This window comes from Buteo buteo, chromosome 25 (assembly GCF_964188355.1).
Source record: "Buteo buteo chromosome 25, bButBut1.hap1.1, whole genome shotgun sequence".
NCBI lineage: Eukaryota > Metazoa > Chordata > Aves > Accipitriformes > Accipitridae > Buteo > Buteo buteo.
The window spans coordinates 8,552,372-8,575,305 of record NC_134195.1 but is presented as its reverse complement, the minus strand read 5'-3'; the positions used below and the strand labels follow the sequence as shown (position 1 = coordinate 8,575,305).

General features: G+C 41.0%; 1 protein-coding gene across 7 annotated transcripts in view; it reads right to left on the bottom strand.

Moving 5' to 3' along the window:
- CNGA3 (cyclic nucleotide gated channel subunit alpha 3) overlaps nt 1–22,634 on the bottom strand; it is a 34,016-nt gene extending 11,382 nt beyond the window's left edge. Inside the window, exons 1-5 of one of the 7 annotated variants that reach the window (XM_075057651.1) lie at nt 22,242–22,634; nt 13,595–13,726; nt 8,507–8,623; nt 5,597–5,776; nt 4,017–4,070 (exon numbers count right to left, since the gene is read on the bottom strand). In XM_075057651.1, coding sequence (XP_074913752.1) covers nt 4,017–4,070; nt 5,597–5,776; nt 8,507–8,623; nt 13,595–13,695 — 452 coding nt within the window. In that variant the 5' untranslated portion in view covers nt 13,696–13,726; nt 22,242–22,634. The other 6 variants (XM_075057655.1, XM_075057653.1, XM_075057652.1 and 3 more) reach the window with 6 other exon arrangements.
- Between the last annotated feature and the right edge of the window lie 300 nt (nt 22,635–22,934).

Sequence of the window (22,934 nt, the reverse complement as noted above, 5' to 3'; positions counted from 1 at the left end):
TGACTGCCTGAAGCTTTAATGGTAATTAAATGAAATGAGGCTGAATTTCCTCTCACAGTTCTTTAAAACCAACATAGCTATAATTAATTAACTACCTCTGACTTCAAAAATTGCCTTGGAAAAGAATCCCAGCCAATGTCTGAACAAAAGCAGCAAACGTAGAGAAAAGAGATGTGTCTCATTTAACAACATAGTAGTCATTTTATAAATGCTTTACAGTCAACATGATTAAGGCAACCTATTTGAGATCTCTACAGTAGAGATCTACTATATCTCCAAGATAGTCCATACCTCATAGTCCATATCCACAAGATGACTTGTGCCCTAAAAGCATTTTTTTCTTTCCAGCAACTGTAAAGGAAGAATGGGTTGCCTAGTTCAGATGCAGGTGTCTATGTTTGGTCAGAGGAGCCATGCCCAAGTTGCTCTCCCTGTATTCAATTGCCACTGTATTCAATGGCTGAGCATTAAGTTCTATCCTTGCTAAAATCAATGGGAATTTTTCCTAGACTTAATGGAATCATGATTGTCCCCATGTTTATTAATTGCTTTTCATGCAATAAAGTAAAATATGGACCATTTAACATAATTATATCCTACTACTCCACAGTATCCAGCACAGGCCCAAGCTGCAACATTTAATTCCAGATATGGATTTTTATACTGTTCAAGTATGTACAGCCTTTAGCTCATTAGAATGTGATAAGCTAGATATAAAGATGGATCTGACTTCCCCCATTCTCAGGTTTGTCTGAACAGAAGAGTCTTGAGCTATGTTAACTTATGCAGATAGGCCCACGCGTCCTCTTCAAAACTGCAGAAAGTTAACATCTTTCCTAAGATTCTGTCAATCTTAGAGCTAAATTTGCTACATGTATTGGTCAGGAATCATGTAAGCTGAAGAATGGCACTCATTTGCACAAGCAGAAAATCCATCATCTGAGATCTCCCTATTCTGTATTTGAAATTTCTTTATTCCTTGAAGCAGAAAGTGTCCCCATTGATTAGACAGAAAAGCCTAAATGTTCCTGACAATACAGTGTATTTGGATAATGCATACATAAACATAACTCTCCACACATAAGGTCTGGTTTGCATGAAAGCCATGGACTCCTGCTCCCATGGTTGCTACATGTTCTCCTCTGAACTGTCAAGATTGGCTCTGATTCTCCTCTTGAACTGGTGTCAATAAAGGACAAATTAGTTCAATGACAGCAACACCCCAAGGCAAAGACAGAATATGTAGTAACAGTTGAAAGCGTGCTGCTTACTGGATTTGAACCAACAGGAAAAAGTTTAGTGAGTTGTGCTTTGCATGTATACCTGCTTGTATTAGTCAGATCAGAAAAAAGCCTGTGCTGCGAATGGCAGTCCTGTCTATGAATGTGCTTGTTACAGGGAGAAAGAAGCACTCCAAGGGAGAAGACAACAGTCATCAATTTTAAGATAAATATAATAGGTCTAGTGGTAGCTTTCGCCTATCAGCAATGAGCACCTGTCTCAATTCTTACCCTTAGACATTTCCATAGTGATGCAGCACCACAGAGTAATTCAGAAATGCCCAGACTCATTTGCTAAAAAATGCTGAGATTCTACACTCCTCCATGTCCAGGCAAATAACCTACTAAGCTGACCAACACCACTGAAACCTTTAAAATCATACACTGCAAGGGAGCATAACTGGAGGAGAAAAGAACATTTCGGTTGACTGGTCTTCTATTTACATACGCATCACAACTCAGAGAAACAGTTCTTCATTTACCAAGGTTGATTTCTACATGGCAGTGGGAACTGCTGCTCAAGTATTTATTCCTCTGGTACTGAATCCCCTGGACTTTTATGGCTTCTTTTTCAAATCTGCCCCAAAAACTCCTTCCTACTTAAAAAACATGTCAGGATTTCACTGCACATTACTATGCATGGTGCCTGACTTAAAGGCCAATTCATTGTTGCTGTTGTTAGCATTAACATACCTCCTTGATACTTCACGTCTGGCATTCTTACCAAAAAGGAAGAACTATGAGTAAACACAGTTTTCAAAGGGTAGGGCCACTGTACATTTCTGGATGTTGTTATGCAGGGAAAAGTAGGTTGAGACAGAGAATCAATCAAAACGTCTCTGTGGTGGTGAACTCTGGAGGGAATATTTTGACAATTCCAATTTCCTCCTACGTTTTGTTTTAAAAAAGAGAAAAAACATTGTTTCACACAGTATCTAATGCTAATACTTCTTCTTCTCTGGCCTGAGATCTCCTACAAACTCATCTGTCAACTACAGGTATCTTTCATAAGTAAGATTCTTCCATTTCTGTGGCCTCTGTTCATCTCTACTGTGGTAACTCCCAACTTACCATACTCCCACCTGTTTGTAGTCGTGTGGTGGAAGTCACTCGGAGGAAACAGTTGGCCATAATTGAAGACTTGAAAGCATCACCTACAGTTCCCCAAGGGCAGGCACTCTTAGGTCTTTAACATAATGAAAAACCCAAAGCTTCAAAAAGACCTGCGTCTTTTTTTCTTTATCAGTGCTACTGAGTAAACTGGAATCCAGTAACTAATAAAACAGTTATTTGTGCCTGTCCTCTTTCACAGCAATACGGTGGCATCCATTCTGTGTTTCCAGCACATTAAAAGGAGCATGCATCTTCAGACTTAGAAAACATGTCTTCATCAGCCCCTATAAAAACACTGTCATAGTCTTTGAATGAGTCAAATATTAGCATTTCTCATCTGCCAAGTACTTCGCAAATCAAGTATGTCTCAGACTGTCAGGCAGGTAGATAGACAGGTGTTGTCTTCATTTAAAAATAATGAAACATTGGAAGGATGAAAGTTTTGCCCAAGGTGCATGAGCCATTGTCAGAAACAGAGTGAGAAAGCTGTACTTACATACTAATCAGTCCTTTGGCCCTTGACTAGCAGGCTAGGCTCCAGACTTCTAGCACTTTTTTTATACCAGTCTAAATAAAATTCTGCACCTTTCTGTCACTGTTCACTGCACACTGATTTTCCTTTTTAATAAAAGTTTTGCAAACCAAACCAAAAAGTTGCTTCAGAAGCAAGAAGACCTCTTGTTCAGGTATGTGCACAAAGGTTTTGCAGTGTCATTTAAAATCTACAGTTTGAGCTGTGATGGAGCTATTTGGAGAAAAAATAAGTTTCCTGAAAGTATTTCTGACATAATCAGAACTTGTCCTGATTATTTTCAAATTTTGTTTTCATCTGGAAAGCAATGAAAAAAATTAACTATCATCATGCATGAGAACAGATCTGCTGCTGGATGCTACAGAGCAGATTTGTCCTCAGCTGTGGTGCAAGACATGCAATAAACATTGGTGTTGGGTGATTTTAAATTACAGGAGCTTTTCATCTTTTCAAGAGATTTATCTTTGGTGAAACACTGTGAAATACCTTGTCAAATATACAAACTAGACTCCAAAGGACAGTCAGAGCTTCTGTTGCAATGCAAGCCTTATTATGTTGCCTGTCACTCTCTGCATCTACACCAACAATATCTGCTGAACTGAAATACGCATTTTAAAAAGATGGTTAGTTTTCATTTAGACTGCACACACAAGTGTTTTCTTGGTACCTTGATCAGTATCCACTTCTCATTTGACAACCTGAAATTTTTGGGGCACTTGATTTACAAAAGGGCACTAGCATGTTAAAAGGGGAAAATGAATACATGAATCTCATTTAAAACCCGAAGAATTAATAAATCAATTGGCAATGCAGTAAAATCAGCCAGCTGAACTAGAGGAGGTAGGGACTAAATCCTTAATCAAATTCACTCCTTGAGAGGTAAGGTTAACTTCAGAGAAAAAGAAGTTCACAGGGAACATGAAGGATGCTTTACATACTAAGAAAACTAGATCTTTCTTTATAATTAAACTATATTCTTAGGAAAGGCTTAGGAAGAGATAAGGAGTTTATACTACAAATGTTACTAGGCTGGAAAGGGAAAAAGAGAGGAGCTAGTAGTAGAAAGGTGTTTGGAAGTTATCAGTACTTACTCTTCGTTGGTGTTGTTGCTATAGTTGACATTAAGCCTGGCAAAGGGCCAGTGACTGCAGTAAGTTAAATAAAACACATTAAAAGAGTGTAAAGACTGTTGGTATTTCATACACGTGTTTACCAACATGACAGACCGACTTACTAGCTTCTCACATATGCACTGATAAGATTAGGAAGGTCAACTTTGACTGCAGTGGTAAGCCCCTTTGCATAACTATTTCAAGGCACCAGTTTCTTTTTACCATGTGCTTGGCATACACATTTGTGACCACATCTGATGTCTGAAGCTTGTTCTCAGGCGTATTAGTGCATGGCAACATTTTTAGCCCTGTACTCATTTGGCTACTATTTTAAGCCTTCTTCAATCCTTTCAAGTCTTCTTCACAGATGCAGTGTCAAGGCTTATGGATAAGTAACAAGCATACCTACCACTGCTGCAGAATTAAGCCTACATGATAGAACAACTGGGAGTTACTGTCACGTGGCAAGAGTGTAAAACTGAGAAGGCAAGGATGGATACTCCCAAATTCACTTTTCCTAATAGCCTTATAAAGAGGTCTTTTGGCCCAGGATCAATGTTGTCCTCTCTAATTACTTCGAATCTGCAGTTGTTACTGATCCAGACATCTGAAAAACCAGACAACAGTCTGGCTAATTCCACAAAATGTGCTTTTGAGCTGAATTTCTAAGCAGTAGATCAAGTGAAGATAATAAGGCTGTGCTGGACCACAACAAATCAAGGTAACCTGTATCATTCACAGCACTTCAAAGGGTCTTGCTTAATCTGTATTACTAGCTGAGATTTTGAAACAAATCAACTTATTATTTGTCTTAGGAACTAATTTTCCTCTTTTAGCTGGAGTTAAATTTAAAACACTGTATCATATATTTATAATGTAATAATAATTCATCAAGTCAGAAGACTGTAAAAACATAAAGATTTCTGTTGCAAGTCTCTGTTGTTTTATTAGAAAAAATTTAAGATAAGACTGAACCTGCCTTCCATACCAAAGACTGAGTATGTGCTAATAAGTTAAGTCAGCAGGCACAAGATTTTCTCATTTCTGCATCAGAAGGCTTCTGTAATGTTAGCAGCTGAAATCCTGAGTAGGTGTAACAAAGCATGACACATTTTGCACAACTGTTTGTTTGGAGTTTCCTAACACTCACAGATTATGTGCATAACATTAATGTCCTGAAAAGCCACAAATAGCTACATCCTAGATTCTTGAAATAAAAATTGCATTCACCCTCAGTAAAGAGGAGTTTAGCAACATCCAGTTGAACAGGTAGCATATGATAAAATTCCAGTTCTGAGAAACCATTCTGCCTGAAGCAGCACGATCAAAGTCCTTTATTTCAAGATCTTTGCCACAGTACATTTGAGGGGGGAAGAGAAAGTCTGCTGAAAGCTGTAATACTTCAGTTATGTGAAGATTCCTGGGCAGCATTAGATACTCTGTTCATCTCCTATGCTAAGCTCCTTACCCTCTTCTCAAAATAAAGCTTACATCCTAATCACCAAGAAAATACCATAACCTCAGTTGTCTTTGTTTAAAGTATAAACACATCTTCTTACCTGTTTACTCCCCCAGGGCGCTCACGGATACCCAGAAAGGAGCGGATGTTACTTTGCCTACTGGACACCTCTATGAGCTCCGGCCCTCTGATACGTTCTAGGAAAGAATCAGGTCTTTGGTCTTCATGGTGCGTATGTCTTGTGGCCCATGACCTCACAGATAAGACAAATCGTGATAGCCTGCATGGAACAGACATACACATTGACTGAACCAGACAAGAACATCAGATGGCTTAAATCATCCCCACAAAGAGTGGCCCAGGAAGATTCTTCTCCACTTCTCCACCTGCCATGAAATTAAACTTGATGGATTAACTGTGTGAACCCAGTCACTTCGCACGACTTCATACATCACCTTTTGCAGTGGATCGGGAAAGTATCTCACACATCAGTTCCTAGTCCACTGTATCAGCACCGCAGGAGCAACAGAAGAATATTCTTGCCAAGTGGGAGCAAACCAAGTGGTTGGGGTGGGGCAGTTGACTTCTGACAAACTTCTGACATTATGTGATAATGGGTGAATCCTGGACTGAAAGAATTAGGAGATACAAAATACTCACAGGATCACATGCTCAAGGGCTGGTACACACAGTGGAAAGAAAAAAGCTGAATAGTTGCCGAGGGAGGATGGACTTTGAAATAAGGAATGATAAAAATTCAGTCACTTTCCCTGTGATTTTAAAGGGTCTGTCTGCAGACATATTAATTGCCTATGACATATAAACCTGCTTATTGCACCAGAAGAACTATTTCCTCATCCTAAATTTCTAGCAGAGCACTGAGATAAGCAAAAAATCATGACAACATAATTAATTTATCACTGTATCTTTATGTATCTTTTTCTCTACCCACTAATTCACATCATGAATCCCTACAGTGTTTTCTGTCAAAGTTCAAAAGGAAATATGTTTCTGAAAAATTGAAAATAATGGAGACTGAAATCTACAAAAGTGATTACATTTATTGCCCACACAATATATTGTATTATTTCCTATCAACAGTCTAGTTTGGACAAAAGTGGTGTTAATTCAGGTTTCCCAAACTTGGTCTTGAAAACAGCATAATGAAATCCTGAACAATGCTTAACTTCTTACAGAGACCTTGGGCTACTCAAGGAAAGCTCTTTACATTCTCTCTGCATCAGCTAGTATTACATATGCTCAGAATCCACAAAGAGGCTGATATGAACAATTTAAATCTTTTGGTAAAGTACATCTGCCTCTTGATTGCAGTTCTCAAGGGCCTAGCTACACTTCCTTATAGATCTTGCCCAGGTTCTCTCACACTGAAATAAAACAGACAAAAAAGGCAGGAATAATATCACATACCAGAAATTAGAAAAAGATATTTCTAGTTCTTTAGCACTATATCAAGATAGAATCATATAAATCATCTATGACTGCCAACAATTAAGAGAATCCGAAACCTACCAAGAACACAAAAGTGCCACGTAGAAGTCTGAGATTATTTAATAGATTCCTCACCCTATTCAAAACACACTGCATAAAGTTAAGCTACAGAATTTTTCTCTTTGCCTGAGCAGAATTCAGCTTTCACATAAGGAGCAGTATGGAAAACTACTAATATGGATGTTTTTACTTACATTAGAAAATAAAGCATTTTTATGAGACCTGTTAGTTAAGGAGCAAACAGATTTTACCAAATAAGATTGAGAGCCTCTCTGTTTGAACAAACAAATAGAATTTTCTGATTTCTGCCATGCTATATTATTTTAACTTTTTTTGTCCTTTACATCTCAAAGTAAGATACTCAGTGAAGTCCATCAAAAGCTCTTGTCTTAGGTCCTTAAGAATTTGCTTTCAAGAGGCATGTTATGTTACCATAATATTTAAATGCTAAGCATTCATGTTTTCATCACAGGCTTCCTTGTATATTCAGAGCATAATTAACTGTAGCTACACACATGTGTAATTCAAACTATCCTGAAAAAGGGTAAAGAACAATATAAACAAAGATTTAAAAGGAAGTCCTCAATATGAGTTTATATATTCATGTGCTTTATGTTTACACAAATACACACCTATAAATGTTTTCCACCTAAAGCCAACTTCTTGCAGACTTTGTAATCTACACGCAGTGGTATCACTATCTGACAACCAAACAGGGAAATAAAAATTTATCCTCCACCACCCAAAAGGGTGAAGTGTAAACAACACTCTTTAAATGACTCTAGTTTTATAATAATTTTTTTCTTTGCTCTTTGAAATCCACTATGCTTAAAGTGAGTATGGTCTGTATTGTGTGTAACAATGGTATCTAAAGACAGAGCTCTCTAATCTCAGCTGGAAATATTTAAAGGAGACACAGTAAGTTTTTGAAGCTCCACTTTAGGTTCATGTTTAAGTCCCGGTAAAGTAAATGAGTTAAGCAAATGGTTGACTTCAATTTTGCTGACTAAGGCTCCCAATCCTTTATAAACATAACTGGATTCTAAAAACTGAGAGAAACACTTGCACTCCCAACACAAGGGCCCTTGTCTCCTCCCTTGCCAACATGGGAACAATCATCATGTCTTATTTGATAGGAAACAAGTATTGCATCAGCTATCAGCCAGAACAAAACACTTTACCCATTTACTTTATAGTCTGGCCTCACTTCATGCATTTTCTCAGCGTTCAATATATTTTCAGATCTGATCATGTAGAAGTATTGATCATGTAATATTTTTTTGTATTCAGACTAATTTGTGTGAGCTCAAGGTTTTTATTAGAAATGAGTAATCAGAATCAAGGTCAAAAGCAGCTTCTGTTACTTTTTATAGACTTTTTTCAGCTGGACTCCATATATTTTCTTTGGAAAGTGATGGTTCTTACTTTGCCTCCAAATTGTGATCAGTCTCTTTCAACAAGTTAAACTTAATACTGGAAATGGTATTAGTTAGCATGTTACCTTGCCATTGCTCCGCTGCCTGTGAATGAGCTTGTCTGGGATTCATATACATGTCTTCCCTCCACAGAAATGACTCTCTGCAGTTCTGAAGATGCATCCTCACACAGTGAATGGGTTCTGCAAAAGCAAATATTTTTTTTTAAGAATGCCATACAGCCTCCAGCAGTCTTCCCCCCATCTGATTCTTTCCACCACCACATCAGGAAACAATGCAGTAAATTGTCCTCTTCCTAGTAATATGGCATCCATTTGATAAACCCATGAGCTTAGGCTATATTCCTACTTTTCTGGAACCATCCAACACCAAATGAAGTCAGTTGAGGCTCTGCCATCCGTTCCAGCAAGCTCAGAAGCTTACTCCTTACTGGTCAGTACTAGTCTAGTGTGCAGATACACAATTATGGGAAGCATGTTTTCTACTCTAACACCTTCCGTAAGGCATCAGCAGCTTTCCTTCAACATGGAGTTCATCCCCAGGGGACTTTAAAGGGACTGCCCACTGCTTTTTTCAGTGTTGTTCTCCTATACATTGTTTCAGTTTAACAGTCTGGAATTTCTACCAGTGCAGTTCCTATTTATGACTCAAAGCAAATACACATCTCTTTTTGCTTTCATTCTTGCTTGGACTGAGAGGGAAAACGGTGATTTTACAGTAGTTAGCCCTGAGCAAGCACCACTGCTGTTCTTACCAGGCTGTTGTCATCAGCTGCACAACTGCAGACCTAATGCTGCTTGCTTTGTACTTGAAACTTTACCTATTGCATAGCAAAACAGGCTACAGACCTTCAGGGCTGCTCTGGCAGCAATGAGATAAGGCACCTCAGGCTATTACCACACATGGAAAACACTGTAACAGTCCAGTTGTGCACAGCTGCAGATAGTGACTATAAGGCTAAGCTACATGCAGTGTCTGCCAACTCCCGTGACTGTAAGACTACTTATTATCACTGAAATAATTAGCATTTGAGAAAAATAGATGAAATCTTAGCCTCATCTTTCAGTAACGGAGTTTTGAAATTGACTTCACTGGAACCTGGACTTTACCAGGGCTCACTTTGGGTTTTTTTTATAAGACTCCTAGGGTTTTCTCTGTGTTTTTCATTCTTTAGTATTCACTTTTACAAGACTTTGTCACATCCATTAAGGAGCATTTTTTTCCCCCTTTTTAATGCAAACAAGAACTCCCACATGAGTCTGTTAATCTGTATTGCCAGGAAAACACTGACTATAATGATGCTTGCAGAATCTTCATAAGAACTGGCAACAGCATTTTGAATGCCCACAAAAGGATAACTAGCAGCTCAATTTAATGTGTACTCACAGCTGAGAAACTGACAAACAGAGAATTAAAACTTTATTATTTCTACACAAAGAACCATGCTAAAAAAGATAGGCTCTGATAGTTCCAGAATTCTCAACTTGTTAACTGTTTTCTTCTTCTCTTCTAATAAGAAGATACCAACAGACACCGCTTAGTATTGAAAAGCTTTTATAACCTAGTTTATGTTGTGGGTGCTGAGAATATTGTGGATGCCAAAGTTAACATGGCTTCTAGGGAAGGATGAACAAACTCATGGAACAGAAATCCATTACGGATTACCAGATACACAGAGCCCATGTTCAGCTCAAGAAGTCTCCTGAGCTGGATGTTGGGAGAGTATTACAGGAAAGTATGTTGCAGATACTTGCAGTTTGCCTGCTTTTTTTTTTCTTTTTCCTGGAGTATTGCATTTCATTTTTACAAATACAGCTTATGTAACTCTTATGAAAGCACCTGTCTGATATTACACAGCAATTACAAACATTCCACATCAATTCGCACAAATGCAAATCAAAAAGTAAATCTAAAATGAACTCTTCCTTCCATTATTATAACTCCCTATTATAAAACTCATATACCCATTCTTGACTTTCCTCAACCCTGTTCAGATAATACAAGAGGCCTTATTTGTCAGCTGGCTTTATATTGATGCAGAGGGACAGGCACAGATGGGGCTTTTGATGTTAACACCTTCAATGCATGCGGCATAGTTTTTACTTTATTTTCACAAAGACGGACTAATTCCCATCTGAACTCCATAAGGGTGTTTGCTATCTGCAGCGAAACAGTAACCACTGCCATTACTACCCAAAGGTGTTACATGGTCTGAAATCAACATGATAAGAGAGCAGGTTACAAAGCAGAAACATCAGCAGATGATTGTGCCTCCTCAGCTTATGCTGAAAAATATTTTATTTCCCCAGGAGTAGCAATGTCACTATATCTTAGAGAAAACTCACTGCCACTGAGGCTTCTGCTCCATGCCTCTTCAGCTCTGTAAAGGCCAATTTATTCCCATGTTTTCAAGGTATCTAGTGGAATAAGCTCTGGGAAGGGCACATTTACAGCACCTGCTCTGTGCCTGTCCCTTGCCTTAACTTGATTTAGCTCTAAATTTGCACAAAGATCTTCAAGAAAACCCTAGAAGACTATTTTCACCTAAAATGCATGCAAATAATCCAGAATTTTCATTTAGTAGTAATTGTTTTGAAGTTCTGATCAGTTTAAACAGGAATTGCTGAAGCCATTTTGAGTAATGACTATGAGCCAGACTTCAAGGGCAGGATTTGGCTCCAGATGCCAGTGACCTAAATTAGGGTGTCTAATATAAGCTGAGTATCTAAGTTCCCATTACAGTCAATTGCCATCTTAGGGCTTGATTCAGTTGCCTCAATACAGGAGTCTAGTACCATTTGGAATACCTCAAAACACTTTATCTGACCTCTCCAGAGCACACAGGTCTCACCTCATATCCACTAGCCCCAGCTAAATGCTTCAGATACTCTATGGTATCTCAAATAGCTTTAGATGTCTATTTTAGGCAACTAAATACCCTCATAATCAACAGAGCCAAATGAGCCTGAAGAACTATTCAACTTCAGGGTAAGCTGAACAGTTCCTTAGGCACCACTGACTATTAGTACTGACTACGTCTCCACTGATGACAGCAGGAACTTAGACACCTACTCACAAAAAGACACTGAAATCCAGATGTCTACAAGACACAGCTGAATTCTACTTCCCAACTTCTAGATAGCCAACCTGTGTCTATAAGGTAATGTGCTGCCTGTCCTATTTGAGCTGTTTCTATACAGAGGCTGGATTTTAAAAATGAAGACTCCTTTGTTATTTTTTGTTTTGTTGATTTTTGTTTTAACAAAATGAACCAACTTTATAGTACACTACACTGTAAGAATATGGGCACATGAATCACCTACTCCAGCATAACTGAGAATGACAGTTTAAAGATCACTAGCCGTTTTCTGTTAACTCCTGCAGTGAATGCTTTTTCTTGGTAATACCTCATTCCACAGCAGAAAAGTACTTAAGCACATCCTTAGCATTAAGCATAAATTTAACACCCACTGACCTTAATGAGAACTAAGTATGTGCTTAATTGCTTTGTTGAACTATAGTCAACAGGAGTTGGAAGAAGATAAAGGCAAAGGAAAAATGCTGCTACTCTAGGAAACCTGTTTTTTTTCCAATGTCTATAGTTGTATATTGTGCTACAAGACAAAGAAGGGCCAAAATTTTCGATGGGATCTATCTTTTGGTACAGACATATTCTAAAACAAATCTGAATTTAAAAAACATGTTTCAGAATTCTTTGGTATTACAAAGGTATTGTATATACTTACTAGCAACCACTTCAGCAATCCAAAAACCATAAATATGAGATCTCCTTTAGAGAGTAAGATTGTATCTTTTTACTCATCTATGAACTCCTGTAATTAATGCTGATAACAACAAACTTTTTTCGCTATATCTGTCATAAGCAAGTCATTGCCTCTGAAACTGCAGATGACTGCAGCGATTTAATTCTACATTTAAACCTTTATAAACACACTCTCACATCCCTGCCAGTAATTCCATTCTGTGAGCTGCCAATCACTGATACCCTCTACAAAAACAACATTAAAAAAAGGAAAGGAAGAGGCTCATTTCGATCTGTGTTTTCACTGTTTCTAAGATATCATTGTAAATGGAGACAAAGGGACACGGCTCTTGCAAATCTCCCTAAGGAGACCATGGGGTAATATAACTAAGTCAAGCAAGCCATACTGTGCAGAATAAAAGCAGCTCCATTTTCACCAGTGTAGGTACACCTACATGACAGAAGGTATCATGTAAGCAAAGCAGAAAGAAAAAAAAGGACCGATTCAAACAGGAGTGATCACATCCATACTAGATGCTAGGGGCATGCAATCCAAAATTATCATAATGCAGGCAGTCCTATGCAGGATTTTGCATAGTAGGATTTTAAGTGCTCTAGGCTGGGTACACATTTGAACAGCAAGAGACAGTCTGATGAGGTCCACATAATGGAGGTGGTTGACCATAGCAAGCCAGAAGCAGAACACTTTTTCCAGTCTGTACCGGTGCTGTGGATCATCAGACACTTTCCTGCAGGCCCAGCAGGGTTTGCCCAGACTAGACAAATGACTGGTACTACATAAAATCTAAGTGCAAGCTCACTGGCACATTTTTAAACAGCCACTTTAAAACTATCAAAACGGAGAAAGGTGAATGTAGAGAAACTATTACAGTTCCACCGTACAGTGAGAGACTCTGAAAATCCAGTACTAAAATGTTGATATTCTTCATACACTACAAATGTTCCCTATTACAAGAACTAGGCGATCTGCAGAGGTTACTTTTAAAAAAAAACTTCTGAGGCTTTTCACTGCATGGCACTGGAAGGATCACTTTTACTCTAAATCCCACAGACTCTGTGGGAAGCACAGACCCTGCTATCTGCGTGGTGACTTGAGAAAGAGGATTCTCCTTAATGAGTTGGTGTACTTCCCACTGATGTGAAAATGGGCTTTATTCCTGAGGTAACACAGATTCTGGTTCTAAAACTGCAAGCCATGACAACCTTCCTGTTGCTGTCTCTTCGGTACTTTGAATATAAATTGTTAAGTCAGTTAAGTGCACTGGGTCAACAATATCATGATATAACACTCCCATAATGCAGAGCTAGAGGAATGCCATAAATTATGCAGCAATCTGTCCTCTCGACTGTGATGAAAGGAATATATTACCTGATACAGCCGTTTTCAATCCTTTCAATATCTTCATCAGGAGTCCTGACAGACAGTCTGTGCATACCAGGGTAGGAGTGCTGGGTGTTGATTTTTGCCATTTTGCTTTACATATCAACATCTAAATGACAGCTGAAACAGGGGAAAAAAAAAAAAACATTTTGTGAAGGCTGCAAAAGAAATGTGCTCAGCTCTTAAAAAGAGCAATTTATTAAAACAATGGAACAGCAGAAATTAAATTCAATTATTTGAAGAATAGCCAGTGATATTTACACACACAGTATGATACCTGTTTCTTGATTTATTTGCACTAGACAGAAAAAAGTGCTAGTAAAAGTGTAACAAAGAAAATTCATCATGACCAAAGAAAAGGGTTACATGATGCTATATTCTTTTTAGTCTCTGGACTTTCTGAATACCTACACTCTCATACCTATTATCCATAGTGAAATTACATTTAAAAACTCATTAAAAGAAGTTTAGAGTTAGGAAGCCAATCAAAAAAAGCTAGGTAATACATGTGCTAGGACAACACATTCCACTTTGAGTTGATCCCCTTTTGCTAATTTTATCTATTTTATGATTAAGTTTTTTATTCTGAGAATGCATATTAACCAAGCAGATAATTAATGAAATGTATCCTTCAGCTTAATATATGCCATGCATTAATTCTATATTATCTAAACTCTGCACTAAACACATACTAGGGGTTTTTTTTCCCATTTATTTCCATAAGTCATTTTTATTATACTGCTTTAAGACAAGCTCTGTTAAGATATTTAGCAGCCCAGCTCCTACAAGTTTTAGGAAATAGACCTAAATTACTTTCCAGATTTGGTCTTCAATGCCTTACCAAATTCATATTACATCTATCACCTGCAAAACAAGTTTTAAGACTCAAGACAAGTGTCTTAAAAATGAGGGACTGAAAGACTTCCAGTGAAAGCTTTGAATTTTGAAACGTTTTTTTTAATAGGATATGAAACCAAACACTATTTTGGATGAAAAACTAGCTTCTTAGAAGACAGAAAACAAGAATGGGATTAAACCTTCACCACTGCAAAAGTTTAAGAACAATATTCCTCAGGGTTCCATAGGAAAACCTCTCATTAATGATGCTGACAAAAAGAAGGAGCAGTGAGACAAGAAGATCTCAGGATGGCAAAAAGTACTATAGGCAGGAGAAAGAAGTGGAGTGCAAGGAAATTCAGGGTGATCCACATCAACTAGATCAACTTCTCAATTTGACGGCAAATGACGTGCAATGTAGGCAAATGGAAATCAATGAATAGAGATGAAAAGCATGTAAACTACTGCCTTACATGCTTCCAAATTAACCATATGCTCTCAGAAAGGGAACCTGAACACTACATAGGTACAGCTCAGGGAAACGCCCTGCTCAGTACTGGGCAGGCTTGCTGACACAATAGCTAATGATGTACATATGGAAAGCATTCATGACACAAAGAACACTAAAACTGCTCCATGAAACAACAGGGTGGACTTATCTGGAACACTATTAGTCCTTCTCTCAAACAGAAAGATACTGCAGAATAAAAGCATGCCATGCTTAAGGACATAGAAAAGGGAGAGAAAGAAAAATGGGGCTTGCTCACCCTAGAAAGGCAAAGAATAAGAAGCTATAAAATAAAAACATGCAGGCAAAATTGGAGCTTATTTCAGAGCCCTTACAATTACTTCAGCTGTAAAATCCAGATTCAATACACAATGTGGTCTGAACTCTTATTCTGCACTAGACTGGAGGAAAGGAGGAGGTAAAATTTTCACAGAAATACAACCCTACTATTAAGCAATAAAATACATTAATATATTTTTGGAAGGAGGTAGGGAGAATGGATGAAGGTTCGTTATTAAATTGTGCCACGCATGCCCACCTGTAGTAGAGAGAGACACAGAACACAGGACTGGTAGAAATAAATAATGCAGTAATTTTGGTATAGCGCACATGGTGAGAACTCCTGAAGCAACATGGTTTGGCCCTGCATGAAGCACATAAAATTCTGACACATTACTGGCTATCTCATAAAGGAGAAATACTTATTCCTTCTAGGCCTCCAAGATTCCTAATGATAAATGTGTTTAACTGTCTAGGGAGGAGATCAGCATTTCAAAACTGGATCCAAAATCTGGCAAGTGACTGACTAGGGAGCAACTTAAAATGAACACGGAGCTATCAGGAGTCAACCAGCAGGAAAACGCTGCAGAGGCATAAGACTCTGCAAACACCTTTTGCAGGGCCCCAGAGAGACAGCTCCAGCTAACTGGGATCTACAATCCTAAAACTGCCACTAAAAGCTGGTGCTTACAAGATGGTTTTAAGAACTGAGTAGAGCTCAGCTTTGTATTTAAAAACATAGTTGTTACAGTAGTGTCATGGGTTGCCCTTGGCTGGTTGTCAGACACCCGCCCAGCCGCTCTCTCACTCCCCCTTCTCAGCAGGCCAGCAGGAGAAAGTAAGATGAGAAAGCTCATGAGTCGAGACAAGGACTGAAAGATCACTTACCAATTATCATCACAGGCAAAACAGACTTGAGTTGGGGAAAAGTAATTTAATTTATTGCAATTAAAATAGAGTTGGATGGTGAGAAACAAAGACAAAAACACCTCGCCCCCTCTTTTTTTCCCCAGATTCAACTTCACTCCTACATTCCCAACTCCTCCACCTCCTCCACCCTGCCCAGCAGTGCAGAGGTGGGGAATGGGGGATTACGGTTAGTCTGTAATGCTTCCTCTCTGCCGTACCTTCCTCCTCACACCATTCCACTGCTCCAGCCTGGGTCCTTCCTACAGGCTGCCATCCTTCAGGAACTGCTCCACTGTGGGTCCATCCACGGGCTACAGTCCTTCAGGGTAAACCTGCTCCAGTGTGGGTCCTCCATGGGCCACAGTTCCTGTCAGGAGAACCTGTTCCTGCATGGACTCCTCTCCACTGGCTGCAGTTTCCTTCAGGAAATAGCTACTTGGTCCATTGTGGGGTCCTCCACAGTGGATATCTGCTCCAGTATGGTCCTCTCCCTGGATGCAGGGGAATCTCTGCTCCAGGGCCTGGAACAACACCTCCTCTCCTTCTTCTCTGACCTTGGTATCTGCAGAGTTGTTTCTCACGCTTTTTTCCGTCACTCCTCACACACTGTCTGTGCGGCATTTTACCCTTTCTTAAATACATTGTCCCAGAGGTGCCACCAGTGTCGCCTGGTGCTGACAACGGACATTCCTGCTGCTGCTCTGGTATCTGTTCTCAGAGCACTGGAAATCCATGAGAAGGCCCAGAGGGGCTCAGCTGTGCCCTGTGGTGGGTCCGCTGGAGCTGTCTGGCAGTGGCTGTGTCTGGCACAGGCAGCCCCTGGCTTCTCCTCACAGAGGTCACCCCTGCAGCCCTCCTGCCAGAGCCTGGGCACCTGCCCCCAGTGCAAGTTTTACCCTCAGTGTAATTACTAGCTTTAAATATTCAAAGCAGAGAGTGTACTTCGAAGATAATGGAGATTTTATAAAAGGCAGAAATCTACTTGCATTGGGTGCGGGTGAAAGAAAACAAGTCTGAAAAATCTATGTTGGGCACTTAAAACAGGCATTTAGCTCACAAGCAATTTAACGACAGACAGACAGACAGATAGTCCTTTGAGCCTGAATCTAGTTACCCAGTTTTAGGCAACCAAATTGGAGAACTGGATCCTTAAAGTATCCTTGTAATTTTTAATTTTCCAGAACTAAGCAACTTATCTTTGAGCACACCAAGTCAAACTACAGAAAACAAAAACTGCCTTAGGTTGAAGAATTTTCCAGTGTCTGACAGCAAAATAAAACTTATCTGAAACAATCCTAGCTCTTGAAAGACTGACATCTTTACCAATGACTTAACATGCTTTCTCACTTAGTATTTCTTTCCTTGCTAGCAATTGTACTAACCTCAAAGAGATGAATAATAATTCCACACTCAAGGATATTGCTTTTCAGTGCATAAATCATTGAAACTAGAGCTAAGTGAGAAAGACATATTATCCTACTAAAAATGAAACAAATTATACATTAGTGAGAGCTCTCCCTACTCCAAATGCAAATAGTTCATGTACCCTTTTATCCTCTTCCTTTTGGATTCAATAGCAACTCATGTTTTGTGTCAAATTATTTTATATGCACTGTCTGGTACAAAAGACCTGTTTTATCAAGACAGCCAGTTGCTTGACAACAAATACAAAGTAAAATACAAAAACTTCAGGTTCACATAAGCATTTCATAATTTTGCAAATCAGGTATGAAGGCTGCAGTATCTAAATTTTAGGAGCTGTACCATACAGTGGATTTCCTACAGAAGGCATGCAGAAAATCAGGTACCCAGGAATAAGGCACTGAGAAGGAAGCTACATATGCCAGCCAATACGAAATGACTGAATCTAAAATGGGAGACTGAAAATAAATGGGCATCTAACTCCAGGCCAAAAGGAGGTGGCACCCAGTTCACAGCCATAACTCCCCCCTTTCTCAAGTCTATTCACCCATTTGCAGCAAATTGCATTGTGCTTAGGAGCTGTACCTCAAAAATTAGAAACTTTTCAAGTCTGCTTCAAATTAAGCAAGCCAAAATGACTTTTCCCCCTTTCTCTGGAGCCTCCAACCAATAGATGATGGGATACGCTCACACATACTTTCTCATGGATTTGCAGTGCTCTGAGAACACATACCAGAGCAGCAGCAGGAATGTCCGTTGTCCGCACCCACTGCAATCTGGACACACTCAAGGCCTCTGAGCTGCTTCCTAGCCTAGGTTTCAGATGATTTTGCACATGCATAGTAGCAAAAAAACCCCAACACACAGGCACACACTTAAATATTACAAAGTATATCAAACTTAGGAAGTTGTTGGCTATCAGCTAAGCCACCAAAATGAACTGTGTAGCCTGTCAAACATCCGTGAAAGAAGTTTGAATCACTATAGTCTCCCTCACAAGAGCACTGAGAGTTCACATTTGGTCTACTCTAGCAGTTCCCCTTTTGGGTAGAATATGTTAACTCACCCTAACTTAATTCAAAACTGTTAACCAAACAAATATTAATACTTCTGATATGAAGTAAATGTAGTTGTTTATCAAGCTATGATGGCAGATCAAGCTGTTTATACAACCACTTAATATTCTTATTTATTTAGATTAAAAGAACTACAGACAGAAAATATGGCAGAATTCAAAAAACAGTTTTTCAAGGTGAAATATCTACCACTGTCACAAAGTAAAAGGTGACTGTCCATATGATTTTATAATGGAACTTATGTATTTGTGTAGTTGGTAATACACTGTTGTTCTTGAGGCTTTCAACGACATTTTACTTACTGTTATGCAGTGATAAGCTGCATAGGATCACTTACATCATTTTAGTTAAGACACGTTCCAAATCCTCACACAGCCTCTCAGGTTCAACCCTGGTAAGTCTTTGGGATTTATTTTGGGATTTGACCTCCACCTACATGATCCTTGTTACATCACTTCATAATGGTTGTACATCAGCTGTACTGTTATGTATGTTGTGTATGTTACTTGTGACAGTCTGCAGTTCCGATATATCAACCAGTACAGGCAACAAACGGACTTCAAAGACTGGACACTGGATTTTTAAGCAACTATGTGATTTGAAGACAAGGTCCAACTTTTTTCTTCGATGATTTGGAGGTTTATAAATTAACCTGCAGATTCAACTCTGGCACACTCTCGTGGAAATCAGCTTTGTATAAGGCCTCTGGATTGAGCACAAGGGGTTCAAAAAATAATAAGTAGGCTGCATCACCTTACCCTCATGAATCATTATGCATAACAGTTTAAATCAACAATTCTTAAATCCTATGACTTCTTTAAAAGTACACTTTTCAAATTGTATTACTCTCTGCTACATCATATTGCATTTTCCATAGTCTGTGGGCACTGATTCCTCATGAAAATGCACATAATTTATAAGCATAGCCTTGTAACCGCAGTACTAAAGATGTGTCAAACAAATACACTACCTCTCACAGGTAGTCCAGGATGTGCGCATACTACACACAACACTGTATATTCATGTATGCATAATTTATAGTTTTAGAATTAAATTAATATGATTATCCTTGATCCATTTGATGGTTGAGTCCCTGGCACCTTGTAGTAGCAAAATAATCTTTTAATAAATTGAATTATTTGGACTGAGTTTCCCTTCTGTTAGCTATGAACCATTAGCAATACAGTTCAATTTTCTAAGATCTACTGAATTTTTTTGCAGACCATTTTCTATGAGTGTATTATTTTTAAGACTGGGAACTGTTCAGGAGAAACTAGCTGTGTATATTGATCACAACACTGTAAATTAAAACACAGTAAATTACAAACTACAGTTGACTGGACAACCAAGTCACATCGTGTTGTTTCTGTTGCTAGTATGGGTTAACATCAAGCAGGTATCCATGTTTCTATACAGCAAATAAGCTCTGTGTGAGGCTTCTGTCTAAAATTTACCAGTTCTGCCAACGTCTCTGTCAGTGCATTAATTTGCCAAGGAAACTCTTAAAAGTGAACATAACAAGGGCATGAACACAGCTAAAACACAGCAGGTTTACATTCCCAAATGAGTATCCATAAAATACATAGGTATATGATAACATGTGTGCACATGCATACATGTGAACGTTACCCATTCAAATTCACTCCTTGCCCACTTTACGCAAACTATCACAGCCATCCCATTTGGCTAGGGAAAGAAAACTTGAGAGGCAATTTGTGTCATGTTTCACATGCAGTAACAAGGCATTCAAGGCATTCGAGCAAAGAGGATTTAAGAGATGCTAATGAAAAGAGATGGCAACATTGGAGAAGGCTGCAGGGTAATGTGCTGAACCCAAGTGACAGAGCTTGGGTGCAAATTGGATGAAAAAGACTGGGATGCATAGACGTACACAGAAGGCAAAGCTGAGAGATGCTGACATGGAAGGGTGGTGTATAATTTTTTTAAAGCTGATGTGCTCTTCCCTCAAGTCATTCACTGCTTGTTTACCATGACTACCCTTGCTGATTAGACATCCTTACAGTCCCATTATCATCTGCACCATGTATTTTCCTAATCAGGTGGTTTTAGCATGCATACTCAAAGAAAACAACAAAAAAGATATCAGAGAAAAAAAAATAACTGTGCCAACTGAAGGCAAAGTCATGCTATTTCAAAAATGCTATTTCAACATCTGAAACTACAATTTACTCAGTTGTAACAATGAAAATTACAGATTTTAAATACAACAGCCGTCTCACTACTTGCTTTGAATGTAACAACTCTCAATCTGGAAAACAAAATACCGTAAAAAGTGTCTTCTACTACCCAGTACCAACATTTACATTTAACATAATTTCTTGAGATTTAAAGTAACCTTCATGTCATTTTTCCTTGTCGTCTCTTAGCAAGTGAGTGGACCATGCATTAGAGAAAGACACTGATTATAGTCATTATTGTATCTTGCACATTCTTAGGCATGCTATGGCCTGGTTTACACTACACAAGTTTTGCAAAAGATGTCATATTGCTAAAAACAAGGTCAGTTTAGCAGGAGCACCAGGAATCCCAGGAAAGTTATTTCCTTTCACTGCTCTTGTAGTATTTGCTAGCATTTTCTTCAGAGAGGGTTTGACAACCTCATGCTTATACCACAGGCACCGGACAGCAAAGAAGTTAAGAGATACATGGATCAAACCGTTAAAGCTAAGCCTCAGTCGACAGGAGTGGGGCAAGTCCCCTCGGCTCCGCTTCTGTATGGATTTGTATCCTGAATCCAATTTAATTGTGGATACACGGATCTCTGTGTCAATTAATCAAATTAACACTTTTCTTTGGGGGAAAAAAAAAAAAGAAAAAGGAAAAAAAGAGCTCCTAAGCTGTGTTTCCATCTCAAGCTTTTCAGTTAAGGTTCGGAACTGAAGTCGGATGCAGGACGTGATCCCACTCTCATGGGCCCAAACAGAAACGGAGGCTTGCTGCCTCTTCTTTCAGACTCACCTTCCCACGCTTTCCTCCGCAGCATCCGAATTCAGAAACTCTGCCTGCCCGAATGCAGGCGCTTCGGGGCCCTTATCCTTAAGCAACACTGACAGACAGGCAGCGCTGCCCTTCCCCGAGGCGGTTTCGGTCCGGAGCCCGCTCCCGGCCCGCGGCGCCGGGAAGCCCCGGCAGCGGCTGCCCTCCCCGGCGGGGCGGCCCGGGCCGGCCCGGCGGGGGCGGCGGGGCAGGGCAGGGCCCGCCGCGGCCGCCCCTCGGCGCGGTGCGGGCGGATTACAGCCGAAACCCCCGCGCCTAAGCCCGGCTCACCGGGAAAAGCCGCTCGAAGGGCTTTGCGATCCTGTTAAGTTCTCGGAGAGGATCAAGACGTCAAAGCAGCTCGGAGGCTCCCCGGCACATTTCTTGCCACGCCGAGGAAAGTTGGGAGCCCGCCGCGGGCAGGGCAGGGCAGGGCAGGGCCGGGCCGGGCCGGGCCGGGGGCGCTGGCGGAGCGAGGACCCGCAGCCCCGGGCACCGGCGCCGTCCCTGAGGCGAAAAGCGACGTCACCCTGCGAGACGGGTCCCCCGCGACCCCGCGGCGGCCCCCGGCAGCGACACACGCCCCGGCCCCCGCGGCAGTCCCTACCTGCGGGGCGGAGCCGCGCCCAGGCGGGCGCTCATCCCCTCCTCGCTGAGGCGGTGGCGGGGTCGGAGCTGGCGCGCAACCCGCTTCAGTCCCTCTCGGCCAGGCAGGGTCCCGTCGCCGACGCCATCCGGCTGCCGGCCGCGCTCACCGCTCCCGCCGGTGCCTCCGCGGCCGCCTCAGCCGCCGCTCCGCCGTCCATGCCGCGGGGAGAGGCCGGACGGAGCGGGGAGGCTGCGCGGCGTCCCCAGAGGGGCCGGCCGCCGCTCGAGAGGAGAGCTCCGAGCCGCCCGAGAAAGCCGGCTCCCCGCCGCCCTCCCCCGCCTCCGCGTCCTCGCACAAGCCGCTCCCTGCGCCTTCATCTGCCGCCGGCGGCGGAGGCGGAGGGGCCGGGCCCGGCGGGCGGCCCTCCGCACCACCCCCCCCGGCGCCAAACGCCCGCCTGGCGCGCGGGGCCGTCCGCTGAGGGCGGCGGGGCTGGCGGCAGCGGGGCGGGTGGGGCGGGGAGCGGGGCCTCGTCAGGAAGGCGGGTGGGGGACGTGCCGCTGCCAGCTGGAAGCGTGTCCCCCCCTCGGCAAGCCGCCAGGGAGCGGATTCCGCAGGGAGGGCGGCTGGTCTCTGCCCCGCCGTCCCTGCAGGCCCCGCCCGAGGGGTGCCGTGAGGAGGTGATACCCCACAGCCCGTCACAGCACTACT